This window comes from Pelodiscus sinensis, chromosome 1 (assembly GCF_049634645.1).
Source record: "Pelodiscus sinensis isolate JC-2024 chromosome 1, ASM4963464v1, whole genome shotgun sequence".
In the NCBI taxonomy this organism is placed as follows: Eukaryota; Metazoa; Chordata; order Testudines; family Trionychidae; genus Pelodiscus; species Pelodiscus sinensis.
In genome coordinates, this window is record NC_134711.1 from 110,269,800 (window position 1) to 110,292,646 (window position 22,847).

The 22,847-nt window shown below is 43.7% G+C and overlaps 1 protein-coding gene across 4 annotated transcripts in view; it reads left to right on the plus strand.

The window, feature by feature from the left end:
- BCL2L13 (BCL2 like 13) overlaps positions 1-22,847 on the plus strand; it is a 74,937-nt gene that overhangs the window by 29,315 nt on the left and 22,775 nt on the right. For 3 of the 4 annotated variants that reach the window (XM_075896830.1, XM_075896823.1, XM_075896812.1), the window contains 2 exons: positions 3,048-3,204; positions 8,003-8,072. In XM_075896830.1, coding sequence (XP_075752945.1) covers positions 3,048-3,204; positions 8,003-8,072 — 227 coding nt within the window. Of the gene's footprint in view, positions 1-3,047; positions 3,205-3,592; positions 3,748-8,002; positions 8,073-22,847 lie in introns of those variants that run through there. The other variant, XM_075896836.1, reaches the window with a different exon arrangement.

Sequence of the window (22,847 nt, forward strand, 5' to 3'; positions counted from 1 at the left end):
CTCAGGCGTAGATGAAATTGCTCAGCCAATTTTTAGTTGTTTTTCCTGTTAGATACAATAACTTACTACCTGTAAAAGTTATTTGCAAAACTGGAAATGCTTCCATTCCTGATGCTTTCACTGCTCTACTCCCAAGGATCTTGTAACCGGTTGGCATTAAAGACATAAGGCTCATCAGTGAGCTCAGTTTGAGTATGTCTGGAAGCCATTACAGCTGTCAGTTTGTTTTAGCCTTTGCCTATACACCACAACCAGATTCTTTAAGGGTTTATACGGTTATTTTACCCTGTCCAGAACATCTCTTTTCCCTGGGACCTTAATCTTGTCCTCAGTGTGTTGAGGAACTCTCACAATGGCTACCTGATCTTCTCCCCGCCCCATCAGTTGTCCCTCCGGACTTCACCTCAATGCCATCACTTCAGTGAGAAGAATGGGAGATCCATGGCATTCATGGCAGACCCACTGTACAATACTTTCTACCATGACAAGGTCATGCTGTACCTCCACCTCATTTCCTGCCTAAAGCCTCATTGGAATTTCATGACAAACAAAAGATTTGTTTTAGAGTTCTTTATCTGAAGCTTTGTGCCTCGAGAGGAGGCTAGTGTTCTCACACTTAACATGGAGAGGGCCCTCATCTTCTACCTCAATAGGACTAAGACCTTTAGGGCCTCTCCCAGACTCTGTATTTTGCCAGACGTCTTAAGGGACAGCTAATATGCATGTAAAGACTGAAGTAGGTTTTGGGTTGTATTTTGGCCCACTGTGAAGTAGTGGGGTTACATTCCCCTCATCGAGTGACAGTCCAGTTTTATAGCCCTCCTGATGGATCTTCCCACAGCAAATATCTGCAGGGCTGCAACCTGGTCTTCTGTTCACCAAATTTACCATTTTTTCAGTGTCCAGAATGAACTGCCTTGATTTGCCTGCTCAACATCCCCCTCCACTCTGAAATGCTGCTTGGGAATCTCTTCTAGAGGAGCACCGATAGGGACATGTACTTGAAGTGGTTACAGTGCAGTAACTTGAGTTCTTCAAGATCTTTCATTTGTATGGGTGCTCCACCTCCTGCCTTCCTTCCCGTCTGTGATGGAGTCTTCAAGTCTTTGCCCAGAACCCAGACCCATGGATGCTGCTATTTACTGACTCCAGTCTATAGTGCACTGGCACATCCTATGGTGGAGTATCCATGGGAACACACATCTAGAAAAACTCAAGTTACTGCCCAGGTAAATAGCCTCTCCATTTATAGTGTAATGGATGCTCTAATTACGGTTTTGTTAATATTTTTCTCATGCTCATAAATATCTCAAATTCCCCTTTGTTTCTTTACCTTAAATTTTGAGTGCTTGGTCTCCAAAAGGCAAACATTTGTTCAGAAAACTTGAGCAAAAGTCTTTCACTGAATTGTCTTACAGGTTGTTATAATTTCAGAGTTTGAGTAAGTCTTATTTTTACAAACCCAAATGTGTTTAAATTAAAAGATAATTTTAAAAAAATATCAACACTATTGGCTTTACATATTGTGCTTCAGCAATTCCAGCTCATATATATTTGCAACTCCCTTCAGGTGTACCCTTCTGTGTTTTAATATTGATATAAGTGTGGCTTTTATGCTGCTACAGAATGTTACCATTCCGATTCCTAGCCCACATATATTTTGGGCTATGTAAATATGTAAGTATCTTGTGACTTAGCTGAGGTTGTTATCCTTTTTTATTAGCCTATTTTTTCTATTTAATGTTAAAATTACAATTTTAGATATATAAAGAAATACAGCAGTTAAAATGTTTATCATCTTAATTTGCCCAAATTATGTAGCAAGGACTCAGTTTTGCTTTTGGATAAATCATTGCAGTTACCTTTGCAGTGGAAAGTGAATATTTCAGTGAGAATAGTGTGTTGCATGTGCCAGGTGAGTAAGATAAAACTGCTATTAGAGCCTTGATTTTTCTATTTCCTCACTTGTGTTTAAAATTTTAAATGTAATGTCACATTCATGTAAATTCCAATACTTATGGATACTAAACATGTCTTCTTATATTGGTTCAATAATGCTATTAACTGTTAGCTGATGTGTATGCTTAGCTTTGAGTATATAACAGCAAAAACATAATTTCAGTGAAGGTCAACTTGGACACTGGTCTATACATAGTATTTATGATGTCTATAATTATCATTGTTCATGGTATTAAAATTCCAGCCACTGGATAATGTATTATGGTGAACAGCACTCTACTGGCAGGGGTGGACTAGATAACTCATTAGTAGGGCTGCTCACTACGAGAGGGAATGGGAACACAAAGGGAACAGGGGCTTGGTGATTTAAAATGGCCAGGGGTGTGGGCTACAGCCCCATGCCCTTTAAATTATCACTGAAGTCCCACGCAGAACAATCTGGGGGATACTGAGGGCTGGCCATGGGAGGTGCAGCATGGTCCAAGCAGTGTTGAGGGCTGGCTGCCCTAAGCCCCACCCCTTTGGCTTGAGGCCTCACCCTTTCTAGGGAGCCCAGCCCTGTGCTCCCCCCCCCCCCCCGCACATTGCCCGGGGCCCAGTGAAGTCTGTTACCAGCCCTGTCCATTAGAAATGAAGAAAAGAAAAATACATTAGTCAAACAGAATATTATTTTAAGAATTGCATTCAGGCATTGTTACACCCCGGGCTTGATTAAGCAGTGATGTAAATAGCAGTGTAACTTTCATAGTGGGTACAAGGGTAAAATAGTGTAATTTAAAGGTGGTTTTCAGGGATTGTGCAAAATATTTATAGCTTACAATTCACATATATGCGAATACCTGGTTCCATGAAGCTCTAAGTAAGAAATTAGAGGGTATACTTTGGCCCAGATAGTTCCATTTGTACTTGTTTTATTAGTTCAGGCTGAATTTGCCCCATTGTGTTTTCTGGAAATTGTTAGACAAGCATGCTCTTACTTTGAAGCCATTCATTTTACTTAGTGAAATAAATTTAATGTAACTAGTAACTAAACAGTTTTGTGGCTAATTGTATTTAGTGTTTTGGGTTTGTTTTTGCTTTATCCCCAGCCTTTACCAGTACAGGGTTTGACTGCCACACCTCTCCAGTATTCAGTCCTGCCAATCCAGAGAGTTCAATAGAAGATTGCTTGGCTCATCTTGGAGAAAAAGTGTCCCAAGAAATGAAAGAACCTCTTCACAAAGCACTACAGATCCTGCTTAGCAAGTTAGTTGCCATTTGCTTTGCTCAGTAGAAAGGCTCTTTTCCCTTAAATTCTTACGATTTCTATTATGCTATTTATTTGTTTTGGTATTTTATCTTCCAGTCTTCCTTTGTCCTCTTTTATTTACACACATTCACACCAAACACTCATGCTTATCATTAAGGCATTTTTCAAGCCTTTTTAACCTGTGAACATTGAGTCTCCAAGATTGACTTGACATATTTCAAACAGCTGGTTGATATCTGGCTATTCCCTGCAAACCATAAATTTCCTAGAAACTGCACTGTAGCCAGGTTAGCACTCCCACTCAACACTTAATCTTACTGTTAGATTTGGATTCTGTAACTGCAATTCCATGGGGCTAATGTTGTTGATATCTCTGTATTTTAGGTACCCCAGATGTTGCTAAACTTGTCTTGGTTGCACATCTGCCAATGGAACTACTTCCACATTTTCATTGTGGGAACGTACTTCTCAGCTTGTCACGCTCCTGGCCTTTAAAATGAGGGACAAGTAGGAAATAATAGAGAAGTTACATTCAGGTAGCGCAGAAACGTGTTTAAATGTAAGTCAGCTTCTTTTGCTATTTTAAAAAAAAAAAAAGAATCTTGTAATTGGGTGGGTCCTGAAAGAGCCCACATAAGACAGAAAAGGGATTATTTTACATGTTGATTGACTGCATCGTTTCAAGAGCGTGTGGGCAGTTGGACTATCTGTAATGAATATAGAATTGACTTTTCATCTTGGGAATCAATGTTTAAATTCCAATAGGACATGTAACTGATGCCCCAGTTTCTTGATTCAAATGAGTCCTAGATAGAATTTATTCAGAATTTTTTTTTGTATGAATGATGAATCTAGTTTTAGGGGACCCAAATTGACTTCCTTGCATAGAAATCTTGGGCTCGGAAGAGCCAGTTTGGGAGATTATCTATATAAATATGGCTGTTAAGACAGCATTACAAAATATGGGGCTCCACTGTGTCTGATTTGTAGATTTATATGCTAATAGGGGTTGGAGGAAATTGAGATTATCCAGTGTCCTCTGTCCGTTCTTTGAGCATTAGTCTCCCAGAACTCTTTTCTCATAGCTGTTCCTAATATTTTTAAATGTCAAGGTATCTGTTTCAAGTTTAAACTTCAGTTCTGATATTGTTGGACCAATAGTACCTTATATGGGTACTGAGGAGGGATTTCTGGATCCTTATGAGGTGATCTTAATGTAGGCTTTTGAGAGGTAATGAGATGTGTAAGTAGTTCCTTGAGTAGACCACCTTCTTGGAGTGAACCAAGTGGTCCATTTGCTGACTTAAGTGAAATTGGTGTTAGTGGACAGTGGATTGTCTCCCTATTGGATATGCAAACTGGGTCTATTTGCACTTGTACATAGAGCAGATAAGGTCAGTTCCACAGAAAAGGTCTCGTTACATCGGCAGTGTCTGATCAGGACTGTTTGTGCAGCCAGTCAGCTCTGTTCCTTGATTTGTCCATATGAAATATGTGGTCTAGCCACTATATCCTCCATCTTCAGAAGCTGATGAGCACCACAACTTCCCTTATGTCCAGTTTTTAATAGGCCAAGAATTGAAGTTTTGTAGATCTTTCATTTGTTTAGCATATGATGTATGCTCAGAAACCATCTTCTTTGTACTAAACCCTTAAAAAAAAAAGTTGTCTTTGTTGCAGTGCTCTACAAACAGTTAGATCTTAACCAGCTGTGTGCTCTTTTAGAAATACACATGCTATATCTTTCAGAAGATGGCCTTGTACAGACAGGGAGCTCTTTTCTCTTTTATTCGTTTTCCCACTCACATTTGTAAATTATAAACAGGAAATTGAGAGTTTATGGACCATTAATGCCAAGAAGATCAGTCTCCCTCTACAGCTTGATCAGTATTTCTTTACTTAAAGCATACTCAGTTTTAGGGAATTGTTGTACTGAAGGAATAATTCTGGATTATAGCTCCGCGATATCAGTGCTGTATGGTTAGTTTTTCAATTTTAAGCTTCATTTTGGCATACTTTGTAATAGGGATGTAAGTAACTAGTCAACTAACAGATAAGCAAGAGCTTATCACTATTGACTAGTCACATTTCCGCCCCCCCTTCCCCCGCTGCAGCTCTGCAATATTAAGGAACTGGGTAGCTGGCGCCCAGTCCCGTACAATGCAGAGTGGCAGCGGAGGAGGTTACGCAGACTGATGAGAGACCCAGTGTCTGCACGCGCCAGCTGCCCACTCCTTTATAATGCAGAGAGGCAGTGGGGGGAGGTTATGTTGGGACCTGGTGGTGCATGCCAAACTGCATGCTGTAACTGCCTACCCTTATTGAGTAATCAAGTAGTCTATAAAAAAAAATCTATCAACTACTCGATTTAGGAAAGTAACCGCATTTTAACATCCTTACTTTGTAATTATTTAAAAAATTACCCTTTGGACTTAAATTTCAAATGTTTCTTCTTACTGTTCAATTGTTCAATTTTTGGTTGTTTGGTTTGTGTGAAGGTCTTTTCTTTTGGATAAGGTTGATCAAACTTTTTACTCAAACTATGAGGGGAAAACTGTTTCATCAACAAAAAGATGCATCTTAAATATCATGCTCTGAGGGGGAGAAACCTTTATTTTGAAAGAGGTGTCTTTGTAGCCTTGAATGGGAGCTAGTTCATTTTGTCACATTAAAAATAATTTTGGTTTTGAAATAAAACTATTTAAAAACCCCCATACATTTTAGATATTGAATACAAATATATTTAACTGAAAGTGTAAATGTGGGCAGTAAATGTCATTTTAATCTCAGAATATATTGTACTATGATTTTCTAGTTTTTTGTAGGTGCAGATATACAAAGTGGTTCTGTTAATTTTTCTACTGCTGAGAGATCTTGGGCTTTTTCCATGTTTTAATAAAAGTTTCTATATGGTATCTAGTGCCTAGAAGGAACTGCCAGCTGTTTTGAACAGCTGGCAGTCTTAGGTGCTGTGTGCCCCTGGCAGGGCCGGGGGCAAAAACTTCATGCACTCCCCCACTCCCAGGCCAGTCAGGGCCTGTGAGTGGGGGAGCACACAAAGTCTCCTGGCCCTGCCCCATCCGCTCGATACCCCACCTCTTCCAGAGTGGCCCCGGACCACTTCCAACATTCGTGGCCCCCCTTCAAAAACTACTGCCAACCCTAATATAGACCATAATGATGGGTCTATTCTAGACTGAGTCTTTTCAAAATTAAGCAGTTTTAGAGTGGTAGGTATTTGGATAGATAATCATCTGGGAGCATCTGTGGTGTTTTCATAATAGCAAGGGCTTTCAATATCAAATCTTTCATAATAAGTTATTTTATTTGAATAACGCTTCCTCCGCAGTGTTACATAGAAGACATAGGCTTGATTCCTTCTCCTGTTAATTTGTCCCATAGGACTTCATTGAATAATACTAAAACATCAGTAGCCTGCAGCCATATGGCCTGGGGTGTAATCACATCAGATTTCATTCTAAACTAACTGGAATATCTAAGAAAATGTGAACCATATATGTGCCTGTTTAGTAGACTGGAGTTGGTATTTCATCACCTAATCTGACTATCTTATTGCAGTGTGTGTGTTGCTTTTTTTTCTATTTGTCAGTTCAATTAGTTCAAGCTGAGTTTGAAAATAAAAAGTACCAAAAAAGTGAAGACTGTGAACTGAAAATAAGAAGTCAAAGTTATAGTCCCACAGCAAATTTAATTCTGATTTTCTACCTATTTTCATTACATTATGGTATCTACATAGATATCATAGTTTGCTATTTAGCATATAAAATATAATAGAAAGGATTAGCATTTTTCCCTATAAATGTATATACTAAACCAACACTTTAATATGTTTATACATAGTGTATATTGTTCATAAGTTGTTAGTCTGAATTTTTAAAAAACATACATTTTTTCTGGAAACACTAGTTTTCAGGAGCAAAAGGTTTTACCAAATCTACTGCAGATTTGATTATACTTTTGCTGAAACTGGCCTGGAGTGCTCTACAGTGGAAATCTGCCGGTACTTCAGGGTCAGGAGCTCCATAGTATGCAGCCTGGCAGCTCTAGGTGCCTTGGCAGAAATCTGGCATTTCCGAGCTGCTAGACTTTACTGAAGCTGGGAGTCTCCCAGATTCGTAGGTTTCTGCCATGAAGCTAGGAGCCTAAAAGTCTTAGAACTGGTTCCCAGTATCCATGGTTCTAGGGCAGCTCTGCCCTGGGCTGGGGACCCCTGAGCTTCCTGACAACAGCTCTGTCTAGGGGGGGTGTCTGAAGACCTGGTACAAGCCAGAAATGAGCCGGGCTGCCTGCCCGCCCAGCTCCTAATACATTTTAAATGCAGAGTTGCAGCAGGGGTAGGTCCTGGACCTGGAGTGAGCCAGGACTGAGCCAGGCTGTTGGCCAGCCTGCTAAAAAATGTACAGGTGGGGGGAGGGAAATGTGTGTCGTCTATAGCATTAACCTATATACTTTTGCTTATTTGCTAATCGATAAATCGACTACACTATTACATTGCTACTTCAGATAGTAGACGATACTAGATTTTGTATTTAAAAACCTGTGGTTTATCAAGACAGATGTGCAGTACAGTATTATTGGCAAGGGGGAAATGCTGCCTTGACTCAAGTTGTATTTTATACCCTGAAGCATGGATGATAGTTCCAGAAACTGTCACCTTCGCTATTATAACAGTTTATACATGTAGTGGATGTGTGAACATTTAGTTATCTGGGACCAGAAAGAACTTTAATTTTTGGCTTTTCCTTTATAAACTTTGGTGTTTAATTTCTGCAGGCCAGTGACTTATCAGGAATACCGAGAGTGCACTCAGGAGACAGCTGCTCATGCCAGTGGATGGAGCAAGGTAATAACTGAATTGCTATTAGTTTGAGCTCTTAACTAATGGGCAGGCATTTCCCTATAACACTTCCATAGCAGGATAGACACACCTGTGGACTTAAAATATTTAGGAGCAACTCAAAACCAGAAATAAATGGATTACAGTCCAATATCTTCTCCCTCAAAAAGGTGTGTGTGTAGATACGGTGCAATTTTGTGGGTTTTTTTCTAGATTGCATTGTGATGTATTTGTTATTTGTTAATCTAAGTTTATGTTGGTGTTGTAGTAAAATAGAGAGAGAGGGCTGCTTGACATTGATGCCTGCTTGCTAATGAGTTAAAGCAGTGGTTCCCAACCTTTAAAGATTGCCGGGCGCCAGGGGGCGTGGCTGTTCGCCCGCCGGGTGCCAGGGGGCGGGGACACTTGCGTGCCCGGGGCCCTCCCATAGCAGCGTGCCCGGGGCCGGGGCCCTCCCATAGCAGCGTGCCCGGGGCCGGGGCCCTCCCATAGCAGTGTGCCCGGGGCCGGGGCCCTCCCATAGCTGCGCCCCCGGGTCCGGTGCCCCCTCCAAGCACCGCGCGCCCGGGGCTGGCGCTCTCCCCCTGCCAAGCACCATGCGCCCGGGCCCGGCGCTCTTCCCCCCGCCGCGCGCCCGGGGCCGGCGCTCTTCCCCCCGCCGCGCGCCCAGAGCGCGGGCGGCCAATCCGCGGCGCTCCCGGGGCCGGCGCTCACCGTGCGCCATGCGCCCGGGGCTGGCTCCGGCACCGCACATGCGCCACGTACCTGGGGCCAGGCCAGCCCCGAGCACTTGGTGGGTGCACACAAATGCCCCCGCGGGCACCGTGTTGGGGACCACGGAGTTAAAGTGTTCAATTCCCTAAGATGCATTTGTTGTTGTAGTAATTCTGTTGTGAAAATTTAAACAAGTGTTTCCATTATACTTCTCTGCAATCCCTTGGAAGTTTTTTGTTGACTTTTAAAATGTTTTATACTTGTTTAGTTTTTATTTCTCTCAGAATCAGATTATGTATGCTCCAAAATTTTGAGGTTTTAATGGCTCAGGAAATTGAGTTAAGCTTCCTGCAGAAGCGCCAGCATCATTATCATAAGTGTGAGAGCTGCTGGAGTACTTTTTGTTATGTCATTGCACAATATGAGTTGATATCACTGATACAACAGAACTGCATCTTTTCTACAATCTAAGGTCAATGCATACCGCTTTGCTCTATATTGTATGATCCATCTACCTTGAGCTGTGTTTTTCAGAGGATCCCAAGACTTAGCAAAGTGACATGCAAATCTATAAATCAAATTACTTTATCTAGAACACAAATGCAGCCGTCACTGTGATGAAATGCATAGACTTATTAACAGTACACAGCTACAGTATGCAGCAGGGCAAGACAATAAGTTAATTTCTTTTCCAGTTGAAACTCCGGAGGGAATTTAGATGGCCATAATCTCACTAAGATAATTGTATTAGGCTATTATACTGAGACTAGTACTCTATTTTTGCTTTTGTGTGTGTGCACATGCAAGCTGAGACTTTTAATGGCCACATGTTGCCAGTCCTTTTTCTCATTCAGTGGGCATAGGTCACTCCTGATGTTAGCCTGAGCATTGGTTCAGCATTGACCTGGCAAAGAGTGCTGCCTATTGCTGACCTGGCAAAACTACTTCCTAATGACCATAAGTGATAGCTGCATTGAAATACTGTGATAGTGCTAGTTTTGCTTAACTCTGCGATTTGAGATCTTATGGGATTGTAAAACATAAGTCCAGGTCTGCAGAAATGAAGTCTCCACAAAGTTCATCTCAGAATTGCCTGACTTCTTCAATGTAAAGTCTGAACATTAACATATTTTCTGTATAATATGTCATTAGAGGACACAACACTACAGGCAGTCCCCGGGTTACGTACAAGATAGGGACTGTAGGTTTGTTCTTAAGTTGAATCTGTATGTAAGTCGGAACTGGCATCCAGATTCAGCCGCTGAATCTGGACACCAGTTCTGACTTACATACAGATTCAACTTAAGAACCCCAGGTGTCCCCAAGTCAGCTGCTGCTGAAACTGATCAGCAGCTGATTCCAGGAAGCCCGGGGCAGAGCAGCTCTGCCTCAGGCTTCCTGTAGTCAGCCGCTGGTCAGTTTCAGCAGCGGCTAACTTCGGGACGCCTGGGGCAGAGCAGCTGGGGTGCTGCCGGGTTGGTCCAGTAGCGCCAAGGAGCGGTGCTGTGGGACCAACCGGCAGCGCCCCACCTGCTCTACCACAGGCCCCGGGCTTTGCTCCACATCTCCCTGGTCTGCTGAGGGGGGCACTAGCTGCGTCCCCCCCAGCAGACCAGAGAGACGCGGAGCAAAGCTGCGGAGGACCTGGGCCGGACCCGCGGCCGCTTCCAGATCAGCTGGAAGCGCCATGGGTCCGGCCCCGGGTCCTGCGCGGCTTTGTTCAGCGTCTCCCTGGTCTGCAGACCAGAGAGACGCTGAGCAAAGCGGCGCAGGACCCGGGGCCGGACCCGCGGCGCTTCCAGCTGATCTGGAAGCGGCCGCGGGTCCTGCCCCGGGTCCTTCGCCGCTTTGCTCCCTGTCTCCCTGGTCTGCTGGCTCCCGCAGCAGACCAGGGAGACGAGGAGCAGCTTTTCTCGCCCCGGAGGAGGCGGGCGGCGGGACCAGGCGTCCCGCCGCTCCAGTCCTCCGGGGCGAGAAAATCCCCGTTCGTATCTGCGGATCCGACATAAGTCGGATCCGCGTAACTCGGGGACTGCCTATAGTTAAAACAAATTATCTGGTACTTGTGTAATATAGCTATCTTCTACTTTTCTCAGTTATGGAAATTGAGATTTTTATGCTGAAAACTGATCAATGCTAGATGTGGTGTAATAATACCATTCACTATAAGGCTTGTATTTAAGGCATAAGTTTCCTGTTGGAGATCCATGTTCATCTGAAAGGACAATAGATTTCCCTACAGACTTAAAAAATATTCAAATCTGCATATTTTATACTTTGTAAATCATCTTGTCATACGTGTTCTAGGGAAGTTAAATTTCAATTAATTGGCTATTAAATGGAAATTCCATCGACTACTTGATTATTCGATAGGGGGGTGCTCACTATACCACTGTGCCTCTTCCTTTTGAAATGTACAAGAGCCATGGCAGCTCTTGTATATTTCAAATGGAGAGATGCAGGGGTTCCCTCCCCTCTGCTTCTTTCCCTTTGAAACATACAGGAGCTGCCCGCAGCTCTTGTATATTTCAAAGGGAGAGAGGCAGCGACCCTGTACCAGTCCCCGCTGGCATGGGTTCCTCTCTGTGCCTCTTCCTTTGAAATGTACAAGAGCAGCAGGTGGCTCTTGTACATTCCAAAGGAGAAGAGCAGCAGTGGGACCAGCGCGAGTGGGACTGTTTCAATCCCCACTTGCATAGTTTCCTTGCTGCCCTCTGCCTCCCCTGCGCCCTGCGGAAATGGTGCTGGGGTGGACTGGCTTTTAAGTCGACTCCCCCAGCACCAGCTCGTGCTCTCCCTCCCCTTGCTGTATCTCTGACAGAGGCAGCAAGGGCCAGCGGGAAGCAACTAGTCAAGTTCCTACTTGACTACCTGATAAGCATTTGCTTATTGGGTAGTCAAGTAGTTGCTTACATCCCTAATGTGTTCTATCTTCTATGCTGCCTTCTGAAACTTTTTAGTTCACACTGACCGGTATCAGGGCTCTATCACTAACTAGCCATCCCTAGCTAAATGTTAATGTATTTCTCACTTTTTAAAAATAGATTGTACCTTTCATGCTTAGACATACTTTGAGACCATAGTTAGGCACTAACTTTTTCCAGTTACAACAACAGAGTAAAATAATATTGGTCTTGAACCCAAGAGCTACACTAAATATAATTTTGTCTTAAATTAGTTGCAGGATAGACTATCATGGGTTGAAGTTACTATTTTGACATTCTTAGTGATATGTGTCTCATCCAATGGCTAAGTGTTCAGAAGTTTTTGGCACTAGAAACAATCGATGAACTAGATATGCACCATTGCAACTACTGTAGGTCTCAGAATCCGGACAGATAGGTGGCTTAGTGGATCACAAATTAGAAGAAGATAGGTGGAGCATGTATTGACAGATATGCAGATACACAGTGTTTGGGTTTAAGAGGGAGGCACCTGGTGGGAACATGGGAAACAGCCCAGAGGTATCTAACCTAAGGCCAGCAGATGAAATGGAGGTCAACTGGGTGGCATGTTGTGGCCAGGATCTGCACCAACCCAGTGGCAGCCCGTCCTACCACTGTTAGGGTCCTGGGCTGGGATACAGTGGAGTGGGTGGGCCCGCATCCCCTCTGCCCCCTCCCCGGGGGGTGGCAGGTTCCCCCCCCATAGGTGTAAAACCCTTGTGCTTGTCAGCTCTCTTCTAGCAAGGAGACCTAAACCATGTTTCAGCCTGCAGACAGGCATGAGCACTGAACTGTTCAAATTGTATAGCTGCGTATAGATTGTTTGCTTGTTTGATCGCCGGCCCGCCCTGAATAAGGGTTGGCTCTTGTAAACTGTGATTCAGCCTGCAGTCAGGCCTGAACTTTAAACTGGTTGAATCAGGCTCAGGGCATGGCCCTTATAAACTCCTGCTTAGCCTGCAGCCAGGGATGAGGCTGTAAACCGGGGGTTGGCAAAAGCCTTTCAGTGGGCTGGATTCAGCCTGCCTATGGCTTTGGTCCAGCCTGCGAGGCAGTTCCAGGCTTCGCCCCCTAGTTTGTTGCCTGGGAGCCAGACAAATGCAAGCCCTTTTAACTGCTTCTATTTAAAGGGCTCACACCTTCCCTGTGCCTATTAGGCAACACGTTGCCTGGCAGCCACAGGGAAGGCACAAGCCCTTTAAATAGAAGCATTTGAAAGGGATTGTGTGTTCTGGCTCCCAGGCAATGTGAGGCTGGGAGCAGCAAGCCCTTTAAATAGCAGGAATTGAAAGGGCTCGCAGCTCCTGTCCCCTACTAATGTGATTCCTGAGAGCCGCAGGGGAAGTGCGAACCCTTTCAACTCCTACTATTTAAAGGCCCACCCCTTCTACATGAGGCTCCACCTCTTCAGTCTGAGCCCCCACCCCTTCCAGGGTAGCCTGCATTCACTTAAATGTTTGAAGTGGCCTTCGTTCAAAAATTATCCCACCCCCCCCTTCCCTGCAGTAAACTGTTGCCCCACCTACATCGGGCCTGGGTTTATCTAAATGAGTGAACAGTTGTTGTTGTGCCTGCCCCGCCCCCGTACTCTAGATCCGGGCTTAAAAGGAGGCCTCTCACTGATTACTTACAGATCTGGGGCCCAGGACTAAGCCAGTTCAGTTTACAAGGGGATTATAATCTTTCCTTATTTCAATGACTGCCTAATAAAGGATCCATATCTTGCGGAAACATGCAACGTGATACACACAGCAAGAAAGATGTTTTAATATCTCGGACTCATAACCAGTGTACAAAAATCTACGCTTCAGCCCACACAGTCCCTGGACTTTATAGGCGCCCCGTTAGATTTCATTATGGTGCGTGCATACCTGCCTATCCAAAGGTTCCAGGCAATATAAGATCTTGTCATAGCTGTCACTATGAGCCTTCCAGTGCCAGCGCTTACCTGCCTCCAGCTCTTGGGGCACGTGGCAGCAACGACATATGTAGTGTACCATGCATGACTACATTTCCAAATGTTTCCAACATTGGCTGGCTTCTGTGTGTGCTCCTTCAGAGCACCTCTTGAGCAAACATGTCTTCCACCCAGCGTGATTGCTTTCTTCAATTGGTGGACCGAACCACTCAACTAATGGGAGTTCCATTCCATCAGGACCAGCTGTCTGTGCATATCACCAAATATGCTTCCCTCCTTGGGTGGGGTACCCACATGGATGGGCCATTCTGCTCAGAGATGATGCTTGACCACAGAGATAGCCTTCCATATAAACCTTTTGGAACAGAGAGCAGTTTTCAATGCCTGCAAGCACTTCACCGCAAGCATCTAGAACACTACCTAACATTCAGTGAAGGTGCAAACAGTTCTTTGTGTAGATTCCTACATTAGTACCCTTCCTATCTATTGCCTTTGATCCTTATCTGCTTCGTTTTAAATATCCAGTCTTCAGGTGCTTACTGATCGCCAGTTCTGTCTTCCTGTTTTTCCCTTTGATATTTCCATACCCTCTGCTCCTTGTTTCCTGCCCCCCCTTTTATTTCTTTCCCCTCTTCCTTCTCCCCCATATATTTTGGGGCTGCACATTCTAAACTCAAAACTCTGGTCATCTGAACAAGAGGGCTGTGGCCACGAAAGCTCATCATACCGTCTATATATTTTGTTACTCTATAAAGAGCTACCAGACTATTTGTTGTTTAAGTTTATCCTGTACAGACTAACTTGGCTACCCGCTGACGCTTCTGACAATATGATGACAATGTATTATGTAAATTGGCAGGGCGGAGCCCATTCCCTGTGCGCTGAAGCAGTGCATCTATGGAACTGGTGCATCCACCACAAAGTCACCCTGATTGCATCCTACCTACCTGGTATCAACAATGCTACAGTGCCACTTTGCACCAGAACATGAGTGGGAATTGCATCATCAGGTGCTCTAAACGATCTTCTGTCAGTGGGACTCTCCTCAGATAGAACTCTTTGCCTCCTACAAGAGTGCCAAGTACCCACAGTACTGGTCTGGGGCCGGAGTTGGCCCTGGATCGCTAGGGGATGCCTTTCTCCTCAACTGGAGGGGCCCTCTCCTTTATGCGTTCCCACCAACTCTTCTTATTCCGAGAGTTCTCAAGAAGATGGGATGATAGTGATATTCATAGCCCCCTCCTGGGCACTGCAAACATGGTTTCCTTATCTCTCTCAGATGTCTCCCCAACCACTCTATCCTCTCCCCAAATGCCACGACCTACTGACCCAGGACCATGGAACGCTGCTACACCTTCAGCCCCATGTTCTGTATCCGATAGCCTGGCTCCTTGTTGGTTCCACAAATCTGAAATGCTCTGTTCGAACTACATTAAAGAAGAGTTGATGCATACCAGGAAGCACACCGCACATTCCACTTACCTTCAGAAATTGTGTAGATTTGCATCCTGGTGCAATAACAAACGTCTTGACCTGTACTCAGTACCTTTACATGAAATTTTAGAATATATCCTTCTCTTAAAACAATCTGGCTTAGCCCTTGCCTCCGTTAAAGTCCACCTGGCAGCAATCACCACTTTCCACCACTTGATAGAACCTTTATCACAGAGGTTCATCAATGGCTTGTGTAACCTTCATCCGCCACACACGACGCCACCACCAGTGTGGAACCGTGTAAAAATCATGAACAGGTTAGGGAGTGTGAATTTTTTTTACTGCCTGTGACCTATCTGACTTTTACTAAAAATACCCATGACTGTTGATAGGCAAAGTGATAGGCAAAATATCAGAGTGGTTACCAAAATAAAATATGAGCACACATTCTAAACTCTGAACATTACTAGACTGGGCAACATCTAGATTAAGCAATTTTTCTCACTCCACTGAATATTGCAGTTCTATAGTACACAGGTTTCACCCTTGAAATCTGGGCTAGTCCCCCCGTTGGAGTCTTCAGTCTTCTGACAGTCTTCTGTCCTTGATGCTTGCAGCATAGTGGGAGAGGGCAAAAAGGCCAAGCATGGAGCCACTATGTTCTGTTTAACATCTTAGTCCCATGTGCTTGATGAACACAAGTCCAGGCATGTCTGGTGGGCACAGCCAAGTCACAAAGTGAAGCAATACCCTGGTGTGTCTCCTGTGAGTGAGTCATTAGATTATAACTTCTCTGCTGGACAATGGCTGGTGACATCTGTTCAAAACCCATCTGGATGTTGGTTACTTCCCTGTTATTGTCTCTGGAGCTAGTATCTGGGTGCATCTCAAAACCACGTCATATTTTAGTTACAACCCTAACACATTCTCATAACTTCATATGCATTAATGATGTACATATTTAGATAGAATAGTGACTTTCAGCAGAACATAACCTTTCCCTGATACCTCACATGGCCTGCTTTATATTCAGTATCATAATTATACACAGTTTATATTAGGGATGTGAACAGGTAACATTTAACTAGCTGTTAAGTGATTAAATGGGATTTTACATCCCTAAATTATATATAAATGAGGAATATAGGGGTTACAGAGCACTCCAAGATATAGAATGATCCTTGATGGATATAATTTTTTGAGTGCAATTGGACATCTTTTTAAAAAATGTAGTATGTCTGGACATGTGCAAATATGACAACCTCAAATATTGACCAATTAGCCAATGGAAACACAGAATTTTAGTTTTGTCAGTGGTTTAATGTAAAGTAGAAGTATTGTCCCCCAATTAATTCATATTTGTTTCTTGTATAACAGTTTGGGTATGTCTAGACTGCATCCCTCTGTCGGCAGAGGGATGCAGATTAGGCAGGTTGACATTGCAAATGAGGCAGGGATTTAAATATCCTGTGCCTAATTTGCATAAAAATGGCTGCTGCATTTTGCTGACTCAGCACTTTGTCGGCAAAAAGCGGCAGTCTGGAGGGGAATCTGTCGAGAAAGAAAGCCGTTTTTGACAGATCCTGTGAAATACTGAACCAGGCTTTCAAAATACTTACCAAAACATAAGAAATACTTTAACAATTAACTAAATGCAGGAACAAAAAATCATAAGAGTATTTTATTTCTATACCTAAAATCCTCTGCACTGAAATTCTTACCAAATTTTCTTAAGAACTTAATAGTCTGCTATTGTGGGGGAAAGTCTTGCTCCCCTGGGGTACAGAGCCCCCAGAAGGGTCCAAGGCTGGAGGTCAAAGCAGTGAGGCAGGAGAGAAACCTAGAAGGAAAACTTTATTATGCAAAATGCAGGACAATGTAGCACTTTAAAGACTAACAAGATGGTTTATTAGATGATGAGCTTTCGTGGGCCAGACCCACTTCCTCAGATCAAATAGTGGAAGAAAGTAGTCACAACCATATATACCAAAGGATACAATTAAAAAAAATGAACAAATATGAAAAGGACAAATCACATTGCAGAACAGAAGGGGGATGCGGGGGGGTGGGAAGGGGGAGGAAGGAAGGTAAGTGTCTGTGAATTGCTGATATTAAAGGTAGGGAGAGTGGGATGTTTGTGAGTTGATGGTATTACAGGTGATAATTGGGGAAACTGTCTTGGTAATGGGTGAGAAAGTTCAAAGTCTTGTTAAGTCCTTGTTGGCAAGTGTCGAATTTTAACATGAATGACAGTTCAGAGGATTCCCTTTCAAGTGCAGATGTAAAAGGTCTTTGTAGCAGAATGCAGGTGGCTAAGTCATTTAGAGAGTGTCCTTTCTGGTTAAAGTGGCAAGAAACTGTTTTCTCTTTGTGATCTTGTCTGATATCTGTTTTGTGGGCATTAATCCTTTGGCGAAGTGTCTGAGATGTTTGTCCAATGTACATAGCAGACGGACACTTTCGGCACATGATAGCATAGATTATATTTCTGGATGCGCAGGAATATGTGTTCTTGATCTTATAACTCACTTGGTTAGGTCCAATAATGGTATCAGCAGAATGAATATGTGGACAAAGCTGGCAACGGGGTTTGTTGCAAGGGAAGGTACCAGGGTTGGTATTAGTGTGGTATGTCCTGTGGTGGTTGGTAAGAATCATCTTAAGGTTAGGTGGTTGTCTATAGGAGACTATGGGTCTGTCTCCCAGAGCCTCTTTGAGTATGGTATCCTGTTCCAATATAGGCTGTAGTTTATTGATGATGTGTTGGACAGGTTTAAGTTGGGGGTTGTAGGTGATGACAAGTGGTGTTCTATTGTTGGTTTTCTTGGGTCTGTCTTGAAGTAGATGGTTTCTAGGTATTCGTCTGGCTCTTTCAATTTGCTTTTTTGTTTCTCTGGGTGGGTAGTTGAGATTTATAAATGCTTGGTAGAGATCCTGAAGCTTCTGGTCTCTGTCAGTGGGGTTAGAGCAGATGCGGTTGTATCGAAGGGCTTGGCTATAGACGATGGATCGTGTGGTGTGTTCTGGATGCATGCATGCATGCAGGCTGACAGCTACCAGAGTGAGAGCAGCCAGCTTTGAGAGACAGTTTCAGGGATTCTTTATACAATATGTTCAGACAGTAGTTGTTGATTGTTTTCTTTAACATATCAAAGTCTCAGCAGAAGTACTCTCAGATATTTCTGTTCACACCAGGAGTGCTAGAAGTAAGTTTTACAGAACAAAGGCACATGAGAGAGTTTACATGACAAATTGTGACAGACCAGGAGTCTTCATGAACTTGAGATAGGCATTGTAAGGGTCTTGATTAGAGTTAATTTGATTTCTCTCTGTTACAGGGAGAGAGGCCTGGAAAACTTTTAACCCTTACAGCAGTTTTCTTTTAGAGAGTTTTGATTTCCTGCACAGTCCCCCCCTTAGACACAATTGGAGTTATTTGATTTTTCTCCCACACTATTCATGTAACTTACTAGAACTGAGATTTTGCAGCCTTACACTTTATGCCAAATAGGTTTCCCGCCTTTGAGTGTGGTCATTCAGCTCTTTGAGCTGCAAGCCTGTGCAACCCCTTCGAGCCAATGGAGGTTCTGATCCTAAACTAGCTTTCAGTTGAGAATCTCAACCAATGTATGTCTTAGATGCTTGCATCTTTGTTAGCTGACCTCACTCGTCAGGACAGATATTCCTTAGCACCTGCTATCCAGACATCCAGAGCTGTCTGATTTTATTTCCAGTGCAAATGTTTAGTCCACAAGGTACTGTTTCAGCAAACCAGAATGGAAAGTTTATAATATGCATACAGTATATGTTTATATAGCTCTGTGGGGCATTTTTATGCTCTAGGGATGTACAGCTGTTCCTCTAATAATACTATTTGTTTGAACAGATGAAATAAGAATGTATTGGTTTCATTTCCTCTTAAATTCCTCTCTCCTTTTTGGACAACATTTTATAGAAGAGTGAACAACACAGGTGTCTTTTTATAGCTGTGTCAGTCTTCCCCAGTTGTTCTGTTTTTCCCATTTGAAGAAGCTGCCAAGATAAATTAGAAAAATCTGTAGTTGTAAATTGAGATGTCTTGTTAAATCTAATTGGTAGGTCTGCTACAACCTAAGAGGCCAGACCGGTAAGAATACTCTGGTCATTCGCTCTGTGCTCTGTTATGATAATTCTTATTATATTCTCATAGTTTTGGGTGGGGAAAAGGTTTGAAAAACTTTTCTTTTGAGAAATAAATCTGCTTTTATGTCAGATGTCTGTCTGCTCTTTTATTATTAAGGATAATTTGCATAGAAATGGAGACTGTAAAATGGAGGCTGTTTACATTGGGGGATTAGATGCTTCTCATGTTCCCTTCTTCTACCTGAAATTGTGTTGCAAACCAGAGGCATGCCATTTCAGGAGGGGAAGCCAACAATAACAGTAGATAAATTCCTAAGGGGAGGGAAATGCTGTTGCTATGCAAAGTGTCCCCAGAAATAAAAATCTGAGATGAGAGCAGATTTGATATCAGCTTTTTTTCTCGAAAGAATAATTCTTCAAAATTTTCACCACTCACGCATGAAGTAGCATTGGATCTTAAATTGTACTGAAGTGCCTTGTCAGGTTTGCTTATGCCAAAGATGGCAGAGGAGTCTTTGAGGCTTTTAGTAAAATACTAAATAGGGACAGTGAATTGAAAAACCCTTGCTTGACTAAAACAAGCATCTGAACAAAAATTTTTCATTCTTTCTGTGCTATTTGATGTATCTGTTCAAAGGATTACATAGTATATTAAGGAACCAAAGATGCACAGGAATACATAATCTGCATCAGAAGAAATTGAAGCTGGAAAAATGAAGGTTTTTTTAAAATGTATAATAAAAAGCATACACCCATGTTGCTCAGTATCTGGCAGTATGTGCAGTGCTTTTCTTGCTGCAGATAGCGTGTGACTAATACTAGAAAAAACCATTCATGTTCAGACTAGTTTGAACCTTCTGTTACCAGATGAAAAATGGCATGTAATGTAATTTGTAAGGCTAGGACAAAAAATGTAAAAGTTTGCAAATTATAACCACATCTGTTAAACAGCTAAGATAGCACTCTACAAAATTTTCAGGGCAATAGTTTACATTTAAAGAATACATGTCACTTTCTTGCTTAGATTTTTATAAATTTACTTGCACTTTTAAATTTAGCTATAAAATATCTTAACAAAAATCTTTAAAAATAACAATTTATGTATAAAGCTAACCAAACAATTTGAACAGGTTTCCACCTTTGTGTGACAAGCATAACTAAGCATCATGAAAGTTTAATGCTGCAAAAGTATTTGTCTGGACCTGTATTTAAAATTCATTTTGGTATAATTTTTATTTTTTATATCATGTTAAAGGAAAGTAATGGTTGTTAACATTTGTGCTTCTAAACAGTCAGCAAAAGTGCAATTGTTATCACATGCAAATTAACTCTAAAAAGCTTGGTAAAATAGTTACTAAGGCTATGTCTAGACCAGGGGTTCCCAAACTTTTTGACACGGGGACCAGTAAATCCATTCACGAACTTTTGGAGGACCGGCAATGTTCATTTGCATATTTGCATATTCATTAATCAAATGATGAATATTCAAATAAGTTGTTTCTGGTCCTCCCAAAACCCCCATTGCCAGCTTTAGCAAAGCTTTTGATATGGTCGCCCACAATATTCTTGCCAGCAAGTTAAGGAATATGGATTGGATAAATGGACTCTAAGACAGACAGAAAGCTGGTTAGACCAGGGTTTCCCAAACTTTTTACTTTAGTTGGAACCCTTTTTTTCCCAATACTGCTTTTTGCAGCCTAAAAATATAAACCCATAAAAAACAAACTGAGAAAATACCAGACATATAACATGTCTGGTATTTTCTCATTAGGTAAGTTGTATTATTACTAGATGTATCAGTTTGTAGTTTCGAACTGCCTGGCTGGTAAATGTGCTCAGGCTGCATGAGTGTGTCTACCAGCCAGACAGTTCGCAACTACTCGAGGGGGAGTATGTGTGGGGGGGACAATAGAATCTCCATGCTGGACTAACTCATGCGGGAGGCAAGGGGAGAACAGGGGCAGCGTCCCAAGATCTACATATGGCCAGGTCAGTCCCACTCCCCGCAGGCCGATTCATTCCTCCCCCCTGCTTCCCCCGCTGTGCCACTGGCCAGCCCCACTTCCCTTAACCCCCTCCCGGGCAGCCAAGTCCACTTCTCCTCCCAATCTCCCTTGGCCAGCCCCACTGCCTGCATCCAGCCCTCCTTCCAGAGGCCGCTTCTTCTCCCCGCCCCCATCTTCCCCGGCCAGCTCCCTGCTCCCAACCTCGCGCCCCCCGGCAGCCCTGCTTCCACCGGCCTCCCAGTCTCCCCAGCCTGACCCGATTCCCCCATCCAGTGCTGCTTCCGGTGGCCAGCTCTCCCCTCCTCCTTACCCCAGAATCCCCTGGCACCTGCACCTTACCTTAGCCCTGCTCTCTCCTGGTGCCTTCCTTTGCTCTCTCTTTCCCTGATACCCACCCCCTCAGCACTCTCTGCCCCATCCCCCTCCTGCCCCTCTGTGCCCTCACGCATCACTTGCTCCATCCCCACCTCTTCTTTCAAGCCATCTCCCAGCACCTCCTCCTCCTCCAGTCCCCAATGCCCTCCTCTCCTCTCCTCTCCTCTCCTCTCCCAGCATCACCCTGTCCCCCTCCCACTGACACCTCCACTCCTGCACTTTCCCTCATTGTCTGCACTTGGCCCCCTGGCATTTGTCTGTCTCTCCTGCACCCTGTCCCTTGGGGCCTTCCCCTCCCAAGCCCCTTCTTCTTCCACTCCTCCCCCTCCGCGCAAGCCTGTTCCCTACCTTCTGCCTTCCACATTGCGGGGCCAGAGGCAGCCCGAGCCAGCGTGGCCCCGCCACGTGCCTCCGAAGACTTTTAAAATCTCGGGCCGTGACGTCACGTCAAGCGCAGGCGTCCTCCCTGCCCACGTGAAACGCCGCACATGGGCAGCAGCAGGCGGTGAGGAGGAGCCGCGCATGGCGGGGACGCTCTGGGGGTGGGGTGGGAGGACACGCGGGGTGGGGGGAGGCCGCGCCAGGCTGAACCGTGGGAGAGACCCAGCTGGCACTTCCGGGTTCAGGGGCGCGGGGCCCGAATCGGCCTGAGGCCGGCCCTGCTGGCAGCCACCAGCCATGCTGAAGCCCGGTACTGGGCCGCGGCCTATAGTTTGGGAAACACTGGTCTAGACTGCAGGCTTCTTTCAGAAGAAACTTTTCCGGATGAGATCTTCCGGAAAAACTACTTCCGAAAGAAAGCGTCCATACTGCCAAAGTGCATCGAAAAAGCGATCTGCTTTTTCAAAAAATAGCATCCACACTGAATGGACGCTATCTCGCATTTAAGCTGTGATTACTATGGACGGAGTGGCCACTAGGGCACCTGTGGTTTTTCCTCTTTCCTCTTCTTTGGTGCTGTATTGTATTATTGGGGTACATTTACAATGTGCATAACATTGCCAAATATTTATCCAAAATACAGGTAAAAATCAACAAATGGCAGCAAGCAACATGAAGGCCAAAAAATGGTAAAGAAATTGTTACACAGTAATTAAGAATTGGATAAACAAATTTCTTGTTAGTACCAGTCATCATTTGGATTAAGTGATTCTACTAACTAAGCATATGTTATTCAAAACAATCTTGTTTAGTGTTTGGGTACCGATACTAAATCTTGTCACAGAAATATTTAATACATTTTGGTCACTGTCCATTCAGTAGGTTA